The sequence below is a fragment of the Prunus avium genome, chromosome 5 (genome assembly GCF_965620075.1).
Source record: "Prunus avium chromosome 5, drPruAviu1.hap1.1, whole genome shotgun sequence".
In the NCBI taxonomy this organism is placed as follows: Eukaryota; Viridiplantae; Streptophyta; class Magnoliopsida; order Rosales; family Rosaceae; genus Prunus; species Prunus avium.
The window spans coordinates 12,781,736-12,807,897 of record NC_142288.1 but is presented as its reverse complement, the minus strand read 5'-3'; the positions used below and the strand labels follow the sequence as shown (position 1 = coordinate 12,807,897).

The 26,162-nt window shown below is 36.4% G+C and overlaps 1 protein-coding gene across 2 annotated transcripts; it reads right to left on the bottom strand.

Moving 5' to 3' along the window:
- Nucleotides 1-14,347: 14,347 nt before the first annotated feature.
- On the bottom strand, nucleotides 14,348-25,414 carry LOC110755359 (lysine-specific demethylase JMJ29-like). 2 transcript variants are annotated; one of them, XM_021956536.2, is made up of 14 exons: nucleotides 25,225-25,414; nucleotides 24,085-25,040; nucleotides 23,886-24,001; nucleotides 22,123-22,222; nucleotides 21,905-22,043; nucleotides 21,301-21,364; nucleotides 20,483-21,209; nucleotides 18,929-19,267; nucleotides 17,849-18,355; nucleotides 16,932-17,004; nucleotides 16,775-16,860; nucleotides 16,117-16,236; nucleotides 15,622-15,680; nucleotides 14,348-14,718 (listed from the first exon to the last, which is right to left on the bottom strand). In XM_021956536.2, exons 2-14 carry the CDS (start codon nucleotides 24,988-24,990, stop codon nucleotides 14,673-14,675), a joined length of 3,282 nt encoding a protein of 1,093 aa, XP_021812228.1. In that variant the 5' UTR covers nucleotides 24,991-25,040; nucleotides 25,225-25,414; the 3' UTR covers nucleotides 14,348-14,672. The 2 variants fall into 2 exon arrangements, with proteins under 2 accessions (XP_021812228.1, XP_021812227.1); XM_021956535.2 differs by lacking the exon at nucleotides 25,225-25,414 and having other exon boundaries at nucleotides 24,085-25,205.
- Nucleotides 25,415-26,162: the final 748 nt, after the last annotated feature.

Below are 26,162 nucleotides of genomic sequence, written 5' to 3'. Positions count from 1 at the left end.
CTCGTCTCGCAATACTTCTAGCTGGTGTCGATTCACCTCCACAATCCTTGACCTCTCCCTTTTCAAGCTTTTTATAGCACTCTGACAGTCTTCAACCAAACTTCGCTCCGCCGCCAACTGAGCTTTAAGCACCTCTACCTCATGGGACTTCGCAAGTAGGCGATGACCCAAACTTGCGACACATGCTGTACTCTGCACGCTCAGTGCCAGGGCATCACTCGTGACCCGGTTGTCATCCCTTGTCCCGAACACACGTATATCTTTGGGAGTCACTAAATTTCTGCAAACTCCAATGGCAACATCGTTGTCCAGGAGTATTGAGTCATTGACAGTCACAGGCCCCCGTGCGGAGGCAAAGTAGGGCATCCATACTGGTGCTACTGCTTGGCCTCGTGTCTGAGTCGGTGGAGCTAGGTTGAGATCTAACGAAAATGGGTAGGAAGAGGCCATTTGATTTCTCACTTTTTTCTTCTTTTCTCTTTTGTGTTTCTGAGTTTGTGGTTTTGTTTTTATCCCCTTCTTTTTCCTTCTTATATACATAGTCTTTGACAAACCCTAGCCATTGCAGCGTCTAAGCATTTCTGAATCTCCAGCATTCCTCGAGTCCCACAACCTTTTTGCTTTCCAACCATACCCAACTCATTTATCACGACATGTCTTTTCTGAACGGACGCGTTCAGTAAAGCCTTCGCGCCTTTCCATGAGCCCGTAATTTCTGCTTGTGAAATCTGCGGCGCTTCTATCTGTCAACACGTGTCTCACTCAGTCTGCCCATGACTATCCATGAGACGACATCAGGGACCACATTCCCTCTTTTTAGAAATCCCGCTTTGCGCTCATAATTCACGTTTTATCTTTTTAAGAAAAAATTAAAATTAAAACGTGTGGCCTTTGGATTTCATTGTGGGTCGGGTTTTCACCATTGTTTTGGTTTCAAAGTGAGTTAACTTTCTTTGGGGTTGGGCTTTCAAACGTTTGAGTTTTAGTTTGCGTAAGACTGTCTGTTTAGGGCTTACTGTTTTGAGTGTTTTACTGTTTCGTTATTTATTTATTTGTTTGTTTGTTTGTTTTGTAATTTTTATTTTTATTTATTTTATTTTATTTTATTTGTGTATTTTAATTCAAGTGTGTTTTGTGATTTATATTTACTTTAGTACCTTTCATTTCTTGTTATGACATTGTTTGTGGCTAATTTTAAACATTGAGGACAATGTTCATTTCTAGGTTTGGGGGTATTGGAGTTTAGCAAGTAAATTTGGTTTTTCTTAAAAAAATAAAAAATAAAAAATAAAAAAATTAATTTCTTGCTTGTTTTTTTTTTCTTTCTTTTTTCTATATTTTGAGTCTTATTTTGTTTTGAGTCACTTTCCGAACACTTATGATGAGATTGTGATAAATGTTTGCATGACTTAAATAAAAATTGGATTTCATTTTATTATTATTATTATTTTTTTTTTTAATTAAAAAATTAAAAAAAATAAATAAATAAATTATTTGGCATCGTTCTAGCATGACATGTTCGAAACCTTCTTTGCACTTGCCATTTGTTTCATAATTTTCCAATTAAAGGATTTGCATGATCTAAAGAATTGTATGAATCATAAATTAGACTTATTTAACCAACTATATAAAGTGAGCTTTTGAGCCTTGTACTTCAATTCATGAGTGTTATATACATACTCTTATTTTCTTGTCATCAAAGTTGTTGTTTGATCTCATTATTCATTGATTTGGTTGAACACTTAAAAGTCATTCATTCTTATGCAATTTGATTTCATGACATTTAAGAAGTGATATTAAGGCCCTCTTTGGATCGTTTGTGCCTTTCAAGCTAACCTTATGCATGCTTAAGCATGATTTTCCATTGTTAACCATTTTGAGCCTACATGTAATCCTTTTTCTTTCATTTACCAATTATATTTCCTCGCCTTAGCCTGAAAAACAAATATTTACCTTTCTAAGGAACTCATGAGCTTTAATTGGGATGTGTTTTTCATACTAAGTTTGGGAATTTCGAAGAAAAAAAAAATCACACAATTGGTGAAAGAAAAGAGAAAAATTGTGATTAAGTGGTGGTTGAATGAAATTTCATTTTTGGGTTTCATTTTTGGGCCTTCAAAATAATTTGGTGTTTGGAAAGGAGTTTGAATCAATGTAAATGAAGGTATAAGGAGTTTTGATCATGTAAAAGAAAAAAATCTAATCGTGATGATTCGAAGTCTTGTAAACAATTATTTTATGCTCTTACATTTTGAGTTCCTTGGACTTTGTATTATCCATACCTTTCATTTCTCACTCACCTTACACCCTTGGCCCCATTACAACCTATAATAAAGACCTAAATTGATCTTAAATGTCATATGGTTGAATTGCATGCATTTTCTTACTTTTAAGTGTTTGGCATCCTTCTTGAGATCATATTAATGCAAGTTCTTCATCTTTCTATTGCGAGTTAAGTCCCTTATGGTTTAACTCTAATCTCATGTTTATAACTGAGTGTTGCATTATAGCCCTCTTCTGAGTGATTCATTTGTGAGAGGACAACTTTGGTGAGATTTGAAGTTGAATTTGTGCTTTGTATGATTTTTGAAATTGTGTGAAAACTAAGATTGGGGAATTTGTTACATTTGGCTATCACACTACCACACTTTGAGCATGTTGTGTTTTGAACTTTGCCGCCTGGTAAATAATGTCTAAAATTGAGTTTTTATTGTTAAAATTTTTGAGTCATGTGCATGAGTCATTTCTCTTCAGAAAATGTTCGGAAAGATTGTTTTGAGTTTTATTTTTATTTCTTTTATTTTTGTTTTTGTTTTTGTAATTATTTTAGTTTTGGTTTTGGTTTTGGTTTTTGCTTAAGGACTAACAAATCTATTAAGTTTTCTAACCATTTTGTTTTGTAGAGTTAGAAAAACGTTTGTGGGTATCGTATCTGTTAAACCCTCAGGAGACACAACTCCTCCTACTAGGGATGCCTAGAGGTTTAAAGGCTTGTTACATACGCTCAATGCAATCGAGTTACCTACGAAAGTGGTCTAGTTAACTTCTTGTTTTGTTTTAAACTTTGTTTTGTGTTGTTTTGCTCGAGGACTAGCAAAATCTAGGTTTGGGGGTATTTGATCGGTTCATAATTGTATATCATTTTGTACCCTTCTAGCTTATGATTTGGTTATGTTTTTGAGTTAAACTTGTACTTTTAATCCTTTTTGTGTTTATCTTTCAGCTTTAGGGAACAATGATGGCTTTGGATAGGAAATGATGCAATCCATGCATGTTAGGGCCTAATTTGGATGAATGGATGAAGAGCTTAAAGACAAACTCAATTTTGGCTACAGTCCCCTGCCAGCTCAGTTTCGTAGGTCATATTGAAAGCTTTGTTTCAGCAACCTACATAGCTCGGATGAGGCCACATTCTTCATGACAGTTGTTCCCATTGGTGTGTACTATAACATATCCAAAATTCAGCCCCATTGGATAAATCTGGAGTCCGTTACCTAGCAAACACAGAACCATGCTCAGGATGGATCTTATCAGCGCGGAAAATGAGTTAGCAATTTGTTTCGGCCTTAACTTCTTCCTCCGACCTTGGATTGGCCCAAATGATATATGGCTGGAAAGAAGACATTCTGAACTTCAATTTCGAGTGCTTAAAGTCCTAATTTGATTAAGAGAAGCCCAAGTTGTAAGCCCTTGAAGTTGCTGGTCATGCTGACCTCAGCATGTGCTGGTTGGATGCTTGGTCATGGTGAGCTAGGTATGAGCTATCATTTCTGGTTGGAAACTTGGTCATGGTGACATGAAGATGAGCTAGGGCTGCTGGTGGGATCTATTGGTGAAGTGCATCAACCAATTCAAGATTTTCTAATACAAGTGCATCACCCAATTTAGATTTTCTAATACAAGTGCATCAACCAATTCATCTTTTATAAAACAAGTGTTGTATGCATTAGCCATACTTAATTCAGATTTTCAGCTTCCTTAGGCCTATATATAGTGAGGTTTCCCAAGCTTGTAAACACACCCCAAGGGGGGGAGCTCTCAAACACTTCTCTAGAGCTCCCTTCCCTTCTCTCCCTCAAATTCTCTTAGTTTCTCTTTCTAGTTTTCAATTGTTATAATGAGATCTTTGTGCTAAAATTTTCCTTTAAGTCTTTCCAAGTTCTACTTTAATTTTCATTGTTATGTAAATTCTTTTCTTTAGTTTCAAGTTTGATTAGTTTCCAAGTTTCAATTATGATTTTTGTTCTTATTCATTATGCTAATAAGTTAATATGCTAGTTTGAATGATTGATCACCATTTAGGCTTGCATGTTAGCTATCTTGGTTTGAATTAAGAGTAGACACCATACTTTAATTCGAATTGAACTATGAATAGGAAGAGTATGTATGGACATTCGACAACAGGGATTAGATACATGCTTGGTTGTTTAAATTGTTCTTCTATGCTTAATGGGTTCCTAATGCTTAATTTTAGGTTAGACAACAAATGATCAAATTAGGGAATTAGGAACACAAGGTTATGACCACAGACCATGGCTTAATCATACTTTAGCTAGAATCAATCCATTAATCTAAATTGAACTTGGGAACTTATCTACTTGAGTTAGTTATTTTCTTTCTTCCTTGTTTTATTTATTTCCTTTCTTTTTCATTTCTGTTTTGTGTAGGGAAAATGAATTGGATCATTCAATCACCAATCCTCGTGGGATCGACCTCGCACTTACATATGCTATACTACCAAACGGCTCGTGCACTTGCGAGTATCACAAGTTGAGGATGCAACTGAATCCATTTTGGTGCAGCTGTATCTACACAACAATATCCTCACACCACAAGGTTCAGGCGTCCCCGAAGCTAGTGGGGCATTGTCATAAATGACAAAACTATTTCAATGGCAAATGGGGGGTACTCTGGTGGGTTTGAAAACCATATTCTGAAACTTATCATAAACTTTCCCTTATTCCACAAATCCATTTTCCAAAAATTAGTTCTCAACTACATTTAAATAATCCTATATAACTCAGTCATATACTTTAATAATCATAATAATATTAACAAATAATGTAAAATATTAACCCTTTAGTGATCCCATAACCTTATTAACCCAATTTAAATCAATTTTTAATCAAAACTCACTTATGCAAGAAATTCCATATTAAAAGAGTGATGTACACTTAAAAATAAACGTCCACTCATTCCCTAATAAATATAGCTGAGACCCACGGCTCACCTTCACAACCCACCAATCAAGTATTCCATGCTCATCTATTCCATAACTTCAATTGTCAAAATAATATCCCAGAATTCCATAAGATACTATAAAGCAATCTCATAATTCCAACATAATCAAAATAACTCAAATAACAGTCAAGACATGTTTATGAGGTTGTTCTAGTACTTCGCGAAGAGTGTAACTACCTCAGAAGACTCACGGTCAACTGAGGGGTCAAACTGCCCAAACTTGGTCAACCGGGCCCGCAGGACCCAGGACCTCCGATTTCTGATCTGTGAGTTCCTACGAGTTCAATAAGGTTTACTATACATGGCCTTCAAGTTTGGTTCGAAACCAACGGTCAGATCGCTTGCAATCGCACGATCGGACAGTTATCATTTAATGCATACTTTAAGTCATTGAATTGGAGCATCCAGGACTCCGATTCACAATCCGCGAATTCCTACACGATCCTAGAGATGTCTAGATCAACATATATGAAAATAGAGTTGATCCAACGGTCCGAACGTATCGAACCCGGATAATGCCCAATATGCTACTTCTGATCGACAGTCAAACAATAACCAAATTCAAATCCGAGCATACTGTCGTGCTCGGGAAGATATGGGGATCATTTTAGGACTCAAAGCGCGTGGGTGCCCAAAACAATTCTGGCAATCGGAAAATCTCCAAACCGCCCGTCAAAACCTATACCTACATGATCAGAACAATGAGTAGAGCAACTTTTGTTCTTAGACCAATGCCAAAAAGTGACCGGAACTTGTCGGAAACACAAGCCGAAACTGGCAGAAACTTTAAGCAACAATGTGAGTTTCAAAACGCAAAAATTGATCCTAATCAACCCAACCATCATCTAGAACACATTGAGAGGATGAAAAAGCATACCTAGATCGACAAATTTGGTACTCGGAATTGCCGGAACAAACGCCGGAAAGTTTTAACAAAAACTTGCCTGTTTTGGGCTTTTTCCTGCGACTGGGGTGGCTGTTAGTGACGGAGGAGGGGTGCGGTGGGAAGAGGGCATTAGGCCAGTTCGTTTGGGACCGGTCCCGTCTTCAACGGTGGCTAGAGCAAGCAACTGCCGGCCAAAATGTGGCCGGTTGGAGGCATTCATCGCGAGGAGAGAGAGGTATCGGGAGGGAGAGAGAGAGAGAGAGAGAGAGAGAGAGGAAATTCTGATTTTTAAAAACCCTTTTTGAAAAAAATTTACGGTTATGCCACTGGGCTTCCGCAAATCATAACTTCTTCGTTAAAACTTCAATTTGAGCCCACTACGTGTGTATGGACTTATCTCGACGCGATTTACATCATGGTGCCATTCATTTCCCCAAATTCTTTCCCGAACAAAAAGTCAACTTTAAAATCATTAAAATATTATCGGGGTAAAATTGTCTTTTACTTGAATATTCTCATAATTAAATATTAATTTAGGATCAGGTTATTACGGTTCTCTTAGATTGCACAATTGGACTAAATTGCCCCTCTACGTGAGGGTGAGGTGCACATGTTCAAAAAGTAATGAAAATTAGAGAGATTTGATTGAAATGGACGAGTGTCCTTGAATTGCTCGAAATTGTAAAACATGGACAAAATTGATCAAATTGAAACAATAGGGACCAAAGTGATAAAAGTGACAAACTACAAGGATCAATCAAACTTGTCTGGAAGTTAACTTTGTAAATCTCTCATTGAATCCTAGATTACTTAATCGAATTTTGACTTATCATCCTATTGTTTGAGACCAATTTTGAAGAACCTATCTACAAAAAGGTCATTATCCACCTTGAACCCGTTCTTTTCTCTATATGAATTTCGAACCAATGTCAAGACGTTTCAATACTTTTTGGTTGAATGAGTAACCACCTTAAGAGAGGGAATATTGAGTTAGTTAACAATATGCATAAGCATAAACACACAAAAGCGTATATACACATTTTCAATCCATTCCAAACTGCAACAACATATAAAGCTCGTAACGAATTTCGTACAAGAAATTATAAGAGCAGAAAACCACAAAACCGAAAGATCGAGTTTTCATTTTCATAAAGAATCCTTTTAAATTTAATAGCTGGTTAAGAACCAATCTTTATTCCTCATCTTGTGGGTCCTTATAATGTGTTTAGAATAATGTCATTTAGAAGTCTAACTTTACTGGGGTAATATCTTATTTTTGCATGTAGATTTATTTGAGGAGGTGGAAGGATTTGGTTTGGGGTTTTGGACGGAGGACCATTTGAGGTAAGAACCTCTTCTTCTCATTACACTCAGTTCCATTTAAGGTGTGGATTATACTTTGGATTTTATGATTTATGTTTTCTAATGGGTTTTGTGCTATGCATGATATTAGTCTTTACATTGGTTCTTCGGAACTGTTTTCCTTTTTCATTTGTGGTAATTGATTATTTGATTTCTGTTATTATCACAAAGGTATGCTTAGACAGTCAATAAAAATGAATTCAAATTTTATTTTGTTCAAATACCATTCTCGAACATTCTTAAATATTGATGATCAATAATCATTTTTCTTTGTAGATCCAAACTCTTTGTAATGGCTTATTTAGATTTCAGCTTTGGTCTCCATATATATAATTTTTTATTTTTGTTGACCAATACATTTCCTTATTTTGCTTCTTTTGTAAAGGAAGATGATTGATGAGTTTGAGAAGGTCAAGCAACAATTGGCAGTGTTTGGGAATTCCACGATGAAATCGTGCCTCAGGTAGAGTAAATAGATAACCGGAATATGATTGGACAAGTGTTAGTATGAAAATTGTATTGTCATTTCCTAGACTCTAGCATAAGTTGAAAATTAGTGTGTGAAGAATTGTTACTGGACGTTTTGGCACAACTCATTCAACCGCATACTTCTGAGGCATGACTTGACCATATGAGAAACTTGACAACAGGTAAATCATGACATAATCATGCATTCATTATAGAATTCCTAGTTGGAATTATTTTCACTCAAGTATTTTTATGTTAATCCTATTTTTAATATGATTAGATTTTATCTCTTGATATTATTTCCTACTTGATTGATCTAATTCATTTGTTTTAATAGATATTGTTTTTCTATTAAAGATTACTTGGTTGGCGTCGTTTCTAAGAATCCATTTTGAATCAAAACTAATAGTCATAATTGAATAACATATGTGGTCCTGCTTTGACGTCTTTACTGAGAGATTATATTGGATCAAGTTTTGGAGTCATAGTTGAATAGGTTTGCTGTGAGTTCATATTGCATCAGGTTTTGTAGTGTGGTAGTTGAATAAGGTTGAAAGTCTTTGTTGAATAGGATTGGTGGTCACATAGGTTTCTCTTGAGTGAGAGAACCTGTTTTGAATAAAACCAAGGTGTCCTCTTTTCAAAGAGGGGCTTTCAACGTATCAAATTTTTGAACATATTGAATCTGTTTTGTGAAAGCTGCTGTGCTTATTTTCTTAGATAAGTCATCAAGTGTTCCTTGTTTACTTGGTGATTTATCAAATCTGTTCTTCATTCATATTGCATTCATATGCATGTCGGTGACTCATATGGTTGAGGGCACCAAGACTGTTGTGGCGTTTATCCTCCGGCAAGCTTGAAGCAATCGTGACCAATATTGCATTCAACAGAAGGAGTGTCGAAGATCATCCCATAACAGAAGTTGAGTTACGAAGAAGTCGGTAAACATTATCTAGAATGTGTCTAGGATAAGTGTGTGAGTACTTCTTGTAATTATCGTTCTATAGTGGATTTGTGTTGGACTGAGGAGTTCTGTGGATTTTCCCCAGAAGTGGGGTTTTACCACGTAAAATAATTCTCTGCGTGTTCTTTTATTTTATGCCCAGCACGTTTCAGGATTGATAAGCCATATCAATCCTGCTACCGAAGTTTAATTTTTGTTTGTTGATTGTAATATTAAATTGGCCTATTCACCCCCCTCTAGGCATCTTTAGTCATCCTACAGGTATTTTCAACAAGGATTTCAATCCCAAATCTAACTAATAAAATCTTGCAGCAGAAGTAAATTAACACAAGGATTTACAAGAATCTATCCAATACTTTTGTCTTGCCTTACTCAGTCCTTGCTTGAACTCTCTCGAATCAATGATCCTCACGAACAAGCATGCCCGCACATAGCTTCAATTGCACACAACTTCCAATATGGAATATGAAATATGAAGATGCAAACTAGAATTAAAAAGCTTCACAAAGTTGCTTTATCATTCTGATTTTTCATGAACTCATCTTTGCTTCTCTCAATATAAATCTCTCAAATCAGTTTTTGTAGAAGTAAGTAACAAAGGTCTTCAAGCTTTGTTTTATATCAAGAGAAATCACGTTCCCAAAAAGAGTAGGAGAAAGTAGAATTGGTTTTACCGTGAAAAAGAGGAAAACAATTTTTGTAATTGATTTCATTATGAATTTCATTCCTAATAAAACTAAATCACAAAATTATACTTTTCCTAATATGATATGCAAATGCAAATTACCTTGTAGACATAGTCAACCCTTGATCTGCTCAATCTGGATAAGTCTTGTGGCCCAAGTTAATTTGCCTAAAAACTAGGCCTAAATCTACACAACAAGGACACAATTACAAGTCTAGGAAATTAAGCCAATTCCTAAGTAAAATCACATTTACACACGATATTATATCACAGTCCCTATCCCACAGATGTTAAAGATCATGACTACAAAACTTGGAGATACAAAAGGCATAGTATACAGGCATTTTTTTGGGTCAAAATAGTATACAGGCTTGGTCTCCAATCTTAGAGTGGAGAAATAATGATTGCAGAACTTGGGTTTACCAAGGACAAGATATATGGAGCTTGGCCTCCAGTCTTTCAGTGCAGTGTTCTTCACTCGTTTATGTCTACTATTTTTGGATATGTTATGTGTACTTGAATGACTAGTATGCTCGTGTACTTTTGAATGGGAGAAAATTTTATTCGTGTCATTTTCTATTGATCTATTTACCTAAATTTAATGTTTTTCTAAATTAAAATATGTTAATGAACAAAAGGTTAATATTATCACACACAAAAATGTAAATATAATAATTAAAAACACTTAAAATAAACATTTTAGCGACCAAGTAAGTAAGCTTTAGCGACCAAATGCGGTAGTCACTAGAACCTATTAGGGATGAACCAATCTATTTGGTCGCCCAATCCTTCTCAGTTCACGGCAAATTTTGGTATTTTCACAGGGACCCTTCTTTATAGGCGGCCAACTGATTACTGTTAGGCGACGAAATAAATTGATCGCGTAAAGGTTTTGGGGATGAAAATTTGTTTTCGTCGCCTGATACTTTCAACCAAGAGCCTTAGGCCACCAACCTAGCGACAAATTATTTCGTCGCTAAAGTGTTTTGGCGTCAAAATTTAACCTTTTAGCGACCAAAGATCGTGGTCGCCAAAAGGGTTTTTTCTTGTAGTGGTATTATGAGTGAAATAATGTTAACAAGTCAAGTCAAACCAATATTTATTGTCTTAAGGGGAAGGTTCGTATCATATAACTCGTTAATATATATATATAATTAGATATTGTAGGGGACTTTTTCTTCTGGTAGCATCAAGTGGGCTGGGCTGCTGCAAGGAGCAATCTGATGCAAGTGTTCCCTTGTGTCTGAGTTCGAAGATTAAGCCCCAAGAACGTCTCGAAAGGGTAGTGAAGCCTTAGGAAACTCCTTGGTTACCTTCACCAATGAAAATAGCAACAAATCACAGATAGATCTTCTAGCTTGGCATGAGAGACTTATGGCATGGAAGCAAAATTATCATGGGTTTAACACTTAAGGAGAGAGAGTTGTGGGTTCCTATGAGAGACAGAGGTTCTAATGGAAGGAGAAAGGGGTTCCAAGGAGGTCTGATGGAGAGGGAGAAGGATGGTGAAGAATTATGGGTGAACTTAGCAGTTTCCGGCAGCTTGACAGTGACTCTGTCAAAGCTGCAGCAATCTGCCATAACAGGGGAGATAAGGGAAATTGACAAGCAAAGCACGAAAATTACTGAGTTTGCAGGTGAGAGAGGTAGCTTGCTCTCTGAAGGGTGTGTTGTCTTTGTGTTGGGTAGAAGGGGTCCTATTTATAGCTGCTGGGAATGGTTCTTCTCCAAGAAACCCTAATGGTTTCTTTCCAATCTAGCCAAGCTTTCATATTCCTTTCTTCTCCTCCATCTTGACTTACCTTATGGTGGCAAAAATTAGCTCTGCCCAATCCCACAAAATCAGAGATTTTTGGGAGCTCAATGCTTCTTCCCGCGGCTTCTTCATAGAGGAACTTCTATTTTCACCCATCTTCTTTCTCTTCTTTCTTCCTCTTCCCATGGCCAAATCTGATGAAGGAAAGAAAATGGGTGTGCTTGCTGGTTCAAGGGATGGCACCCTTCCCTGCGTGCCAACACCCCTTGGTCTCTTGAATGCTTTCACTTGGAACTTGTTCCTTAGCATCCCAGCAGCCCCTCACATGTGGATTCCCCAAGCTCCTTCGTGATTTTATCTTCCAGCTGAGTGCCAAGGCTTGTGCTGCTTTTTATTCTAATTACATTAGTTTTTTAAGACAACCACATGATCTATCCAATGGATGAGATAACCTTATCAATTGTTGGGCTTTTGGGTTGGCTTATTCTAATTGGAGCAATGGGCTATTTTGGTTGGGCTACTCTAGTTGAAGCAATAGTCTATTTTCTCTCTTGTGCTTACCCATGTTTAGGCCTAAAAAATGGGCTTGAGTCTCGGGGCCCCCAAGCGACCCGAGACTTCCATTTCTCGACCCATCGATGGGCCCCATGACAACTTGTTACCATCAATACCACAACCCACTCAAGCAAGCCCCGGGCATTCGAGTGGCTTGGGCCCACTTAGGCTTGTAGCGTGGTTGGGTGTGTAATAATGATTTCTTGCTTGGCATGGCATGTCGCTTGGCATGGCATATCGCTTGGCATGCTTTTAATAATTATGCTTGATGGGATAATTAGCATGGATTTGCAGAGCTAATGCACTTTATAATCTTAATCTTGATTCCTAGCATGACGGATTATTTATTTGGCATGGCACGTGGAGTGTGACTCGTGCATGGCGGACTTTTGTGTGTTCCAAGTCGGGTTTTTCCTCAATAAAGTGTTATACTGGGCTGAGAATTTATTTGGGCCCAACTGTGGATTTTTTGGGCCTCAACAGATATAAACACAAAAGGTCTAGCGTTCATTAGGAGAAATCCATGGGTTTGTTAACATCAATTTGGACCCATTTTTTGTTTATATATTAAAAAAAAAATATTAATGTTGAGTTGGATAGTTTGACTTTTCTCAATATCCATTTATCCGAATAATATCCCTTGTTCATTTGATCGTACCAAAATTTTTTATTTCAAATAACTTTGCCCATTTTTTCGTGAATTAATGACATATAACATGCATCATTTATCTCACAATTATTAATTTGTTTCCCATTTTGAAGTTTTTTACTTATCATTTATCTCACAAACCTAAATCATTTGTTTTCGATTTTGAAATTTTTTCGGGACAATTTTTGAATTATTTCCACTGACTAATCGAAAATGCCCTCATTGTGGTCAAACCGGGCATTCTAAGAATCACTGTTATGAAATTATTGGATATCGTGAATGGTGGGACAAGACTCGTGATCCTAGGTACAACAAACCTCGTGCATGTGTTGCTGAAACGAATGATGATTTTAAACATGTAGTTGAACAAGCGTCTACTTTGGTCACTGCTATAGGTAACAATGGTAAGATTTTAAAGGTTTCTGCATCTGTTCCAAATAATACATGGATAATTGATTCTAGCGCTACAAAGCATATGACTTTTGATTCTAGACAACTGCAAACCTTAAAGTCATCCCCACAACCCACGGTATCTACTGCCGATGGTAATGTCGCCCCTGTTATTGGGGAAGGCATCATATCCCATATGAAACCTCGTCGGCAACAATTGTAGGTTAATTGTAATGTTATTTTTTTCAATTAATTATAAATAATATTAGTATTGTTTAAATTATAAGGATATTTAGTAGTCTATCTTTCTTTTTTTTCTTTTTTTGAGCTTTTAGCCTTTAAAAATTGCACCTCCATTGAAAAATTCTTGGGTCCGCTAGTGCCTCTCCCCAACTTGATCCGCCATAAAACTCATGCGTACGACTCCCAAATAAGATTGCTCTTCGTTATAATAAGATTGAATTGATAAGAGTTATTGGGTGTGGCAAAACGTTGCATTGCATAGGATAGGAGGAAGACAGAGAGAGAAGAAAAAGGTTATTTGTTTGGGCACAAAAACAAAAGGAAGGGAGCCACGAAAGGCGCCGGTCATAAGGGGCTTTGTCTTGGAGCCTCTTGATCTCTCTCCTCTCAGGGAAAGATCGTTGCCTTTAGGGTTCCTTTGGAGCACATTGGCTTTGTTTTTGGTGCATGTTGGGTACTGTTACAAGTGGATGCTTCCATTCCATTTGGTCCCCATTTTGCTTTTTGAACCCCGCGCCTTGCCCTTGTCTTTGCCTTTCGACCTCTAACAATAATCACATTCTATTCACACCAAACAAGAATAAAGCCTGGAAAAAAGTGCAAAAATCCAATGGCTCCTTCCTTCCCACCACTACCTCTTTGTTATTATTTTCTTAGCTATGTGGACTTGGGAAGCATAGAATATTGGACTGTGGCACACACAACACAACTTCCTTGTTTTGGTGCGCTTTGTTGGGATGGAATACAATATTATATATATATATATATAGTTAAATGTACCCTTTCCCAGTGGAGTTTGTTTCTTTAAATATTGCTTTCCTTTGTGCTCTTAGCTTGAGTGAGGAAATTAGGTGACTGTTGGGTTTTTAATGTTTAGAGCGAGGGGTATTTTTTTATGCTTCTGCATAATTTTTCGTAAAATCTAACTTTCGTTTTCATATGTATGAGAGCCTTAATATTTGATTGTCTGCATGCAATTTAGTTAGACTTTATCAAAACACTGAAATTTACCACCAAATCACGCTTGCAATTTATTAATTATATTTTACTAATTTCAATTTACATTGGCAAGTTCATCACATAACGGTAGAAGAAATTTGAAACAGAGTGCTTGAAAGAACAAAAAAAAAAAAAAAAAACAAAGAGAATGGCCAATGAACTAAACCGGTTACTAGATCTTCAATCGTGTCTACTACACTTTACAATACACAAAATAATGGCACAATTGATTCACATAATACAATTAGAAACTACTTATATAACTTAGATTACACGACTGTAAAACATAACCCAATCAGTAGAAACTCCAAAACTCTCAAGCAGCAAGAACAAAATTTGAGCATGGAGGACAAAATACCACAATCATCGGTTAATATGTAGCAAAATATAGACAATAGTTCTTATGACATAGATCACCATGCATGATCCAGCAGCCTACACAGCTCAAAAGAACCTTTCCCAGTTCAACCATCTTCAATACTTGCATTTTTTATGCTTTGCGTCTGCAGTTTCCTTTGACCTGGAAATCAAAAAATATAGAACCAGTCATCTCAACAGATATTCTCAAGTGCACAAGAATAGACACAAATTAATAGTACTTATTAAAACAATGTTCAAGCTGATAGTATTCCAACAGTGAATAAACTAATTACATCCTAATATCTGTAGAAAAACACTTTTTTCCTGACCTTCTCAACTAGCAGCTTACATTCCATTCAAATTCCATTGAAAACATTCATTTCTTACATTTGTGAAAACGTGTCAGTAACAGCACTCCAGGAGAATCCACTGACACAAGTTAAACTTCAGCCTGTGTTTTAAGATATTTGCTATTGTGCAACTGATTTCAGTCTACATTTTGCAAGCAGTACAATACAATACACACGCACGGAAAACTTTGATTTTCTACTCACCAGGTAAACCAGGAGGAACCCTTTTAAACTGATATTCAAATCTCAACAAAGTACTTTTTTTTTTAATAAGGGGCTGTTGGATTTCTACTTTACTGAGAATAAATTTCTTTGTTCATCAATGAGTGTCTATGTTTGTGTCTATGAGTGTGCTTGCATGTGTGCATTTAACGCTCATCGATGAGTAGGAATATGTGTGCATGTTTGTATGTAGTTAAATCAAGAAACAAAATCATTTGCTCAAAATGGTTGATCAGAAGATCAACAAACAAAACTGTATTTGTCAAAATGTTAAATCTTATATGCATAATGGAAGTATGATTAGTAACTTTATTAATCTGGATATTAGCAAAGTAAGAAAAGAAAAATAGAAAAAAATAATAATAAAGAAAGGCTAGTCTTGTCAGGTTTTGCCAGACTGAGACACCAGCACACCTCCGACCTTTGAGTACAGGCTTACTAGCATTCTTATCCAAAGGCATCACATATGTATAGTGTACTAATCGACTAACCTTGCATTCTGATCTGAAGACATCAAATTGTTAACAGCATGAACAATCATTTTCTTGACCTGTTTCAAGAGGAGGAGAAGAATTAGTCTTTTGTAATTTGTCTCGCATAATATAATTCTTGTGTGCATATCATAATAGCCTATATCTGTACCATCCAGGACTGAAATGATCGCCTAATTAGGTCTCTAGATAATACTCAAAGCAGAACACATCAGTATGCGTGTGTGTGTGTGTGTGTGTCTCTGTCTGTCTGTCTGTCTGTCTGTCTGTCTGTGTATGACAAAAATATATAATGAAAAAGAAGCTCATTTTAGGCATAAGTTCGAACAATCACACTAACCCACCAAATCAAGAAAAAACCCAAGCAACTCACGACATTAGAATAAGCGATATGTCAGTTGGTCTGGTTACCCATCTAATGTATTTAACATTTATCAGAACATGCTGATATAACAACATTGACATCCTATTTTAAAAATAAAGAAATCTACATACCTCCAACTTGTCCTCTTTAGCCCTATGATTTTGTGGAAGTTTTCGGAACTCTTCTGTCAAGCGGAAGCACTCGCTGACATTTTCAGGTGAAACGAAGTCCATCGCAACTTTGATGCATGACTGAAAATAAATAAATAAATAAATACATTGGACTCTGGAAACCAAAACAAACGAATTTCATATTTCACAAACAGAGCAAGAAAAGTTTTACATTGAAGAATAAATAAAAATATCCTTTCAGAATGCATGTTCAGTAAAAGATTAATAAGAGTTAAGATAGAAAGCCTATGAAAAAAGATTAGGACATAACAAATTTCAACAGATATGCGGTCTCTCTTTTTCCCCAATTATACATGGAAAAATAAGTTATCACACTTGAAATTGCTAACAAAATCAATTCCAGGAAGGGATCTCTAAATAATTCATCAAAAAAGGCCATGTATTGTATTGTAACTATACATTGATGCTTTGACTTTACAGGAAAATTATTCTATAAAAGAATGCAATTAATAGAAGGCAAAGTTAAGACAGACAAATTTCTGACACTAAATACATGCAGATCTGGTCTGATATAAACTTTTAAAAAAACAAAACAAAACAAAAAGGTAGAGCATCAAGTACATGCAAAAGTAAACCTGAATATCATTTAACAAGTTACCTTCAAGTTTCTTACTTGATGCGGACAACCCGCAGGAATAAAGACAGCATCCCCAAGTTTTTGGACAAACGTCCATGGTTCAATTCCTATTAGAACGCACAAAAGCATAAGATATATAATTTGAATCCAATTACTCATAAGTATTTAATGAACTAACCATATTCTTCCTTGAGCTTCTTTTTATGCTCGAGATTCAGATAAAAGGTCTGATCATGTATGGGATGAATAACCTACACCATCAAAAAGACCACAGTATATGATGAAAAACTAGATAAAAACAATATATATATATATATATATATATATAAATACGTCAATAACTTTCCTATCTGAAACACTAAATCAGATGGGCTACAATTTTGAAAGTGGAAGCAAGATTTCATGCACTACCAAATTGCAGGGCATCTTTTACTGAATCCCACTAAATAGCCTCATCAAATTTGGTGAGTCAGCCAATTAACCTTATTTTTTCATAAGAAACTTTCATTGAAAGAAAATAATAGTATACAAGTCAGGGGACAAAATATAATGACCATAAGCAGAAACTTTCATAAAGATAAATTGGCTGGAGGTGCACTGAAAGATCCAAAAGCCAATTTATAATGACCGTAAAAGAAGGGAAACAATCAATAGAAAGCAAAAAATTCCATTTACAGATAAATGACCTATTATTGAGGCCATACAAACCCGAATAAGGAAACCCTAAAACAGACCTCATATGGAAGTCTGAAATACCTAAGTAAAGTTAATCAAATTATATTGAAAACTCTAAGCCACACCAAGATGTCGTGGCACACAAATGTGTAAGTGCACATCATGAAATCCATCAATGACTTGAGTTTATATTCAGTCATATATCAAATTATTCATAGATTTCTGCAGTAATCCAACTCAAATAAATTTTGCCTAAATCAATACATACTAAGCACAAAAAGAAAAATAACTCACTTCTTTGAGCACCAACCAATGTCACTTTAGAATTGTTTATGTAATAGGCCTAAACCATTACTATTGCAGCATTATCTTCAAGAGATAAAAATTATCTAGCTTTAGAATTGTTACTAAGCAATTTACCTGCTGCAATGGACAACAGTGTATGTGCCTGAATTCCTTAGAGTGCTTCCTGAGGTATTCTTCCAGCTTAGGAACATCCTGCCTCCGGAAAATGTCCCACAAAGCACCACCTTCTGCTTCATTTGACCCTTCCAACTTATTCCCAGTATTTATTGAATGCTCACTATTTTCACCACTTTCATCATGATCTAATTTTTCCTCTACGCTCTTTTCAGACTTGGATCCCTTTGAAAAGTTTCCATCATGCCCAACATTTGATTTATCCAACTCTTGAAACGATGTATCACTTTTTTTATTACCAACTTCAAGACAAAATTCTTTATCATTTGCATCCCTGGAACACGATCCACTGCCAGGATTATCACTATCCATAAAGTCATCCCGAGTCTGACAATCTCCAAAAAATTCTCTTTGGTCTTGCTCCATATGCTTTTTCTTCAACTTTTCTATAGTAGCAAGTTGCTCAGGAGTAAGGGTCACTTCAGTAGTATGTGTCAAAACATTGACCTGAAACAAATTAGTCAGGACAAAAATATGCTGAAAGTTATAATATGAAAAGGAGGGGGGGTGGTAAAGACATGAAGTATAAATGAAACAAATTCAAATGATTCTCCTCTGTCACCTACTTGCATCAATTATGCAGTAATTCTAAACCAAAAGGACAAACATATGAGTACGACATATCAAACACATTCTGCACTCGTCACAGTGACATTTAAGGATACAGTCACACATATGAAATTTGCAACTAACTATTTTAAATTTTCTGATATGTCTCGGCAGTATATAATTTTTGTTTGAATCAAAAGAATGACCGAGCATTGACTTTATTTACAATATATATTGAGGTGAAGACTCCAACCAGAAAGTTCAGATGGGCAGTAATTAGCACAACCACTACCAGCATGCACAAGATAAATTCATCTGGTTATTGCTTATTACATGCATCTCACATCCTAAATGACCACTACATTCTGAAAGAAACCACATGCAGCCCTAGAAACACAAAACCCAACCCCCCCAACCCCCAAAAAAAAAAAAATATATATAAAAATATAACAAGAGAAAAAGAAAGATTACCGCATCAGACATATCACAGTGAAGCTTGGTTACAGAATCTCCACGCCCAAGCTCCTGGGCAAAACCATAGGCAATATATGTCTTGGGGCCCATGTCTGGCTTTACATAATACTCACACTTCTTAGGCAATTTGGTATAGAGGTTCAGACAACCACTGCGAGGATCGGTATATTCCTTGAATGGCAAACAACAAATAAACTCAGCACCATGACGAGGAAGGCGCTCCTCAAATAAATTAGACGGCGGCCAATCTTTAAGTTTCAGAATCTGAGGCCAATTTTTCCAATCAAACCGGCCCTTCGAATATCCAGTAAAAAATTGGTGTATATTGATATCCGCCTACATTTCATCACAAGTTAATATAACTTATCAAAATCAAACCATCAATAAACATAGAACAGTTCAAGTTTTAAAGAGAGTGATAACTATAGCGGGAGGACAAAAGTGGAAAGAAATTACGAACAATGCCCCTAAACAATCCATCAAGAAGTAAAAACTTCTGACAAATTAAAATGATGTTAGATTATCATAAGAGACTAACAAGCACATAAAAATGATAAATAAACACAATACAGAATGTGCTAATCAGATTATCAAATATCTTAAAACGACTGGATTGAGATGATGAAAAAACCAGTGGTAATGACCACCCCCCTTAACATCAATCTAAAGGGAGGTTTGTGATTCTGACAACATGAAGAAACAAGGTTTTTGCATTTGCAAAATCCCTCGTATAAACATGCAATAGAAAAAGAAAATCCACTCAACTCCTTTGTTTGACCACACTTACAAACTCGTTACATTAAGTGGTTTCCCATTCGAGCTCAACTTTCCAAGATGGTGATTAGTTCAGTTGAATCACTTCATGTAAAAAGAAAAGCCCATTTGACAATATTCAAAACCTGATTAGGAAGATCTGAATGGCAATTCTGCTCTAGAATTATTATTAAAGAAACAAATCTAGATCCCTGCCTAATATTTAGTTGGTTAGCATTCCAAATCAACAAAAAGAAATTTATTGCTTATTTATACGTGAATGTTTTTGGGTACATAATTATATACATGATTTGTTTCACATTAAACACATATCATTTAATTCATATGAGCTGAGACTGAGACAAGTTGAAAACCTTCCATGTAGTTACCCTGAACAAATTTTCTGCAACCATGTTAAGACTGGTGTTCATAATTTTTAAACTATCTGAATAGATTCTTTTTTCTCGTCCAACATATATACTCAACAAAGAATACTTAAAACACATGAGCCATAGGAAAATAAACAATTTATGATTTAGACCAGTGACCATAAAGGTGTTTGTGCTTATTCAGACTGCACAAGGCAGTATTAACAAACCCCCCTATAAAATTTCTACCATCAAAATATCCACCTAAATTGATGAAAAAACCTGTACAGAATACAGATATTTCTCAAATATTATCACACTATAACTTTAAAAAGTTAACATATTTAAAACATCATTACAGCCAGCAGTGAGCAATTAGAAATATAATTATAAATAGTAGTAAGCAATTCAAAACCAGAGAATAACTGACCTCACACCAATCCAAGCAGTCAATGGTCTTCACATCCAAATGTCTACCGTGCTTAATATGTTTCATCTGACGACAAGCACGCCACATGACCAATGGTTCCCAGCTTAAACCGTTTGTAGTTTCAAGCACATTACTCACAATTACGGGCTCACCCCTGAACCAATGCAACTGAAAATGCTTAAAATCATCACGTTGGATATCTCCAGCCCTTGGACAGTACAAATAGTTATCATCAGAAGCAACTCTAGAAGCTGCTTTCCTTGATTTAGTGCTGCTTGAGCCAACATCATCCACAGAGTTGAGACATGAACACCTTTCTGTCAAAGTTTCACTTAAACGCATAAGATTGTAAGCTTCGTCTATTTCTTCTGCTTTCTTTACCAACTCCCTGATGTGATTTTCGGGAAACATGCATCTCAATTCTAAAATACCATCACCACAACCATTCATGTCCTTTGGGGGGCAAGGAATATTTCCATCTTCGTTTGGTTTCCACTCAAATGTTGACCTTCCAGAACACTTGGGGCTAGTTTCTGGAGGCAGTTCCACCTTTTCCTTTCCACCATGCAAATAGTGTAGGCCCCGACTGACATATTCCATAATCACTTCGTCCCCACCTCCCTGCAAGTGTCCATCTCGGATCTCCCGACAACAGTTGAGGCAAAGGTCATATGAACAACTAGGACAGGTTCTGTGAAGATCAAAAATTGAAGTTTTGCAGTTGTTGCTGACAAAGAAATAAACAAAATTAATATCAAATGATTAATCAGACTGCAGAATAAATGTAATATAGAATATATTCCAGGTAATGGCTCTACCAATACACACGCTCATTAGCTTTTACATCTGACTTTTTTGTCTTTAGCTCCAAAAGAGTTAAACCTGTCCCAAAGAATGTCCAAAATGAAAATTAAAAACAGGTAAAAGCACATTAATATTTTGTGTTGTAGGACTCAGATGGCGGTGGTCACATCTTTCATGAACTAAGATAATTTTGCATGTTTTCTCTTCTAATCTCACATATCAATAGAAACAAACCCCAACAAAGAACCAGCAATAACACCCACTAGCTCAATACTCAATTACACAAATGATTGTAAACCATTGAAAAGCAAAGAGTATAGCTATAAGCCTCTGTGTGTGTGTGTGGCAGCGTCATTTGCAGAATGCTTCTCTTCACTCAGTAAAAAAACAATTTTTGTAATCATGTGAATTCATCTTCTAATCAGCACCCCCTTCTCTCCCCCACAATATATATATACACACACATGTAGCCACCTGAACACAAACCTACAACCATGCCCTTTTAATTATTAGACTAATTATTCCTTGCCTCAGAATCGAAACACAAGGTGGTGAGAAACAAGAGTTAATCCTCTAATGAGTTCCAACACCTGTGTGAAAGAGACAGAAAGAATGTACCTTGTCTCCTAGCCTCCATCTCCATCTCAATAACTTGCTCATCATTAATTCTTTTCAAGAATGGAAGCAATGTATGAATCAAATATTTAGAGTGCTCAACTTTTTCACCCTCCTCAATTTTAAAATCCAGGGTCAAATTCTGCAATAAAACCAATAAATCTAATCAAACTTTACTGACATATAACTCAGGAGATTTGCACACAAAGAGAGAAACTGACCTTCACAGGTACATCTATGCGCAAGCATGCTTTGCAATTGCAATTTCCACGGCATACTGGACAAGACTCAGCAATGGCATCCTCTGATGTCTGAGGATACCTAGACAGTACAAAACTTGACAATAAAAACTCACAAAAACTATGCAAAGATAGTTGGTGTGTCAAAATAATTGGAGATTTGCAACCAGACATACACAGAGACCTCTATTAAAGCCACATCCAATCTGAACAGACACCAGGTTTCATCCATTAAAATTTGATTCTAAGGCCTTTAACAAGTATGAGCATCTTACCAAGTAAAAGAACATGTTGCTTGATTTCAGGCTTAGTCAAATGCATATTATTCACAAAGAACCAGAGAGCAGAAACTATTAGTACTCAAGGTAAGCAAGTTATATAAGTTTTCACAACCTTGTTACTCAATTGCCATTCCTCAGTAGACTTAGACCCTACAATTTTTCAAGTATTTACTTCTAAGAAAGTGCAAAACTCACCCCATATTCCGTGTGAGTCAGGGCTCGTTTGGGAGTGCTTCTTTCCGAAGCACTTATGCTAATAGCGCTTATGCCAGTAGCACTTATGACATAAGCGCTTCTACAAAGAAGCAGTTTGTCGTTTGGATGTCACATTTAAAAGTGCTTTTACACTACATAAAAGCGTTTTTTATATTTTGTTGAGTGTTTGGCTAACACAGTAAAAGCGCTTTTAAAAGTACTTTAAAAAAAATTTAAAGAATCCCAAAATATTATAATAAACACAGAAAATAAAAATTCATAAGATCCCAAAATAAAAACATGACTTTAAAAAGTATGAAATTCCCAAAATAAATTCATAGAAAATCTAAAATAACAACACAATCTGTAGACATAAGTGAGACTCAAGAGGATATAAAAAAAAACCTAGAAAAAGTTTGAGGAAAGATGAGGTTTGCAGCAACAGCATGAAAGGAAATCCAAGTTCCAACAACCAAATTGTACCCTGCATACTTTGATGTGTAAAAGTTTAGTGGACATGTGGGCGTAATATATGAAATTAAAAAGGAATTGGCAAGAACCACCTCAAAATTTTGAATAACACTGTTGGGAAGCTCGTAAATAAGAACAATACAAGAAGAAAGGAAATGACTTTGCTTTGGTCATCATTAAGAGAAAAAGAGAGAGAAAAAGAAAGAAAGGGAGGGTATTTTGGCATTTAAAAAAATTAAATATGGGTATTTTTGGCATTTTAAAAGTTTCATTAAAGGGAGCCAAGTGCTTCCCTTGTTTTTGTCCTACAGCGCTTTTAAGAAGAAGCACCTCTCAAGTGCTTCTTCCAAAACCACTCCAAGTGCTTTTGGATCTCACCCAAAGCGCTTTTGCAATTTTTGCCAAACACCATTTTTAAAAGACAGAAGCGCTTTTGCCCATTTAGAAGCGCTTTTCGCTGCTTCAAAAGCACTCCCAAACGAGTGCTCAGTTGACTTCGATTACCACTAATATCATGCATAAAACCCAAGCACCAAAACTTTTTTTTTTTAAAAAGGAAAAAGGATAAGGCCCTATTCTGCAACTTTCATATGTAACTATCACCAATTTTTTAATAAAAAAATTCCATAATCCCCTTGTTCAAAATGAAATACAATATCTTATTTACTGGATTCTACTGAGGCAAACTCACTTCAAAGAAACCTGGCTAGTCCAACAAAACAAACTCAAACAATCCAGCATATTTTACCAGTTGGTAATCAGAAATAAATAAGAAAGATGAAGCAGATAAATGCATACCAGTTCTGTATGCAAGGAACGCAATATCGTTTTCTCTTACAACTTTTGCAGCGAACAACCCTGCCCTTGTCATTCCTCTGACATTGATGGCACATTAAGGATTGCTCCTCAACAAACTGTTAAAAACCAAAATCAGCAATTACATAAATCAACAATAGTGACAACAAAAGGCATAAACAGGGAGTAACAGGTTTCTTACTTTTTTAGAATGCTTATTTGTTGTTTGCTCTTCTTGCATTAGAGGAACTTTTACAGGCCTCAGCGAATAACCTGCCCACTTGCTTCTCAAACTTTCATCAGAGTTCCCCAAATCTCTGCTTCTCTTCCTTCCTCGGCTCTCCCTCTCAGACAAGGCAAACCCTTTACCTTCCCCTTCCTCTCCATTTTGTTTTTCCAAACTGTTCTCCTCCTTCCCCATTATGATTTCCACTTTATCAGCCTCCAAATCTTTCTTACTCTTCCTGCCACGCTTCTTCTTCTTCATAGTCTCAGCAACCCCTTTACCTTCCCCTTCCTCTCCATTTTGTTTTTCCAAACTATGCTCCTCCTTCCCCATTATGATTTCCACTTTATCAACCTCCAAATCTTTCTTACTCTTCCTCCCACGCTTCTTCTTCTTCATAGTCACAGCAACCCCTTTACCTTCCCCTTCCTCTCCATTTTGTTTTTCCAAACTATGTTCCTCCTTCCCCATTATGATTTCCAATTTATCAGCCTCCAAATCTTTCTTACTCTTCCTGCCACGCTTCTTCTTCTTCATAGTCTCAGCAACCCCTTTACCTTCCCCTTCCTCTCCATTTTGTTTTTCCAAACTAAGCTCCTCCTTCCCCATTATGGTTTCCACTTTATCAGCCTCCAAATCTTTCTTACTCTTCCTGCCACGCTTCTTCTTCTTCATAGTCTCAGCAACCCCTTTTGACCCATCACTTTGATTCCCCAAAGTCTCCTCCTTTTCCAAGGTACCGTTTTCTGAGACACCATTCTCGTGAGTTTCCTGGACTTCTTGGTCTCTGTGGCTTTCTGGGTCTTCTTGCTTTGACCCGTTTCTGCCTCCGCCTCTGCCTCTGCCTCTGCCTCTTCCTCTTCCTCTTCCTCTCCTCGCCATCACAACCCAAATTTCAAAACTCGCTCAAACCTTTTCGTATTCTCTCCCGTCTGGACAAAAGAGTTATATGGGGCTGTCAGTGAGATTGTGTGCGTGCGTGGGGAACTCAAATTTATTGAGGAGAAAGAAAGTAAGATGATTTATAGGAAACTAAAGAGAAGATGGAAAGTACAGGAAACTATGGGGACTTGGCTGGATGGGTTAAATTAATTAATTTCGGAAAGTAAAAAAAACCTGTGGGCAAAAGCGGACTGCGGGGGAATTTTGAAAAAATGGCGCCACAACAAGTCTTCTTCAATTCAAGGGTAGTTTTCACTTGTGATTTGACTGCGGACCCTCTGGGAGGTAAATATTAATTTATATTTCGGATGATGAACAGAGAATACACCATTGGGAACATAACAAGAAGCCAAACCTCAACCTTTTCTTCTTGGATACGGTAATCTCACTGTCCTTTACACAGTCTTGCATACGTTAGAAAAGACAGGGGCTTTTTACTTTTGCTTGTGTCTTTTTTTTCTGTTCATTGATGAGAGGTTGTAGCTGTTGGGTTTGGGCCAGTCAAAATTTGGACAATGGGCTGATGAGGCTCTGATTATTTAAGAGAATTTCAGTGTTTTATTACCCAAAAAAGTGAAGGCCAGTGTTTTCTTATTTATTAAAGGAGAACCAAAACAAGTAAGAAATATGTTCATGGGTCAAAGCAAGAAGACCCAGAAAACTTAGTCAAGTTAGGTCAAAGGTCAACATAAAGAATATTCAAAATTAATGAGAGGCTCTCTCTCTCTCTCTCTCTCTCGACATAATTCTCAAAATTGTGATTCAGACTGGATTTATGCTCGGTAACTAGTTATTCTTACTATTTTCTGTTGCATTCAATTTCAAACTAATTCAATTCCTTATTTCTTTTGTATTAGATAAACATTAAAGTCGTTGCTCACTCAATGCATAGAAAGAAAAAAAAAATATGTAACCAATTAAGAGCCAGCTCCCCACTCGGAACATAATGGTTTGATTTTTAGGAGTCATGTTACTTAAGGCACAAGTTATCTATTTTTTTCAATCTATTCGGCTTTTTAGAGCAAGTCCACCCCAAAGGGCTAAGGCAAGGGCTAAGGCAAGGCAAGGGCTGCCACTATTCACGTGAATAGTGGCAGCCTTGCCTTTTTTGG

Excerpts from the sequence above, each read along its gene's own strand:
- LOC110755359 (XM_021956536.2), bottom strand. The coding sequence starts at position 24,990 with ATGGCGAGGAGAGGAAGAGGAAGAGGAAGAGGCAGAGGCAGAGGCAGA. Across the intron at positions 17,005-17,848 it reads ACTGTTGTCCATTGCAGCAG|GTTATTCATCCCATACATGA; the intron begins GTAAATTGCTTA and ends TTGATGGTGTAG. Across the intron at positions 15,681-16,116 it reads CTAAAGAGGACAAGTTGGAG|GTCAAGAAAATGATTGTTCA; the intron begins GTATGTAGATTT and ends CTCTTGAAACAG.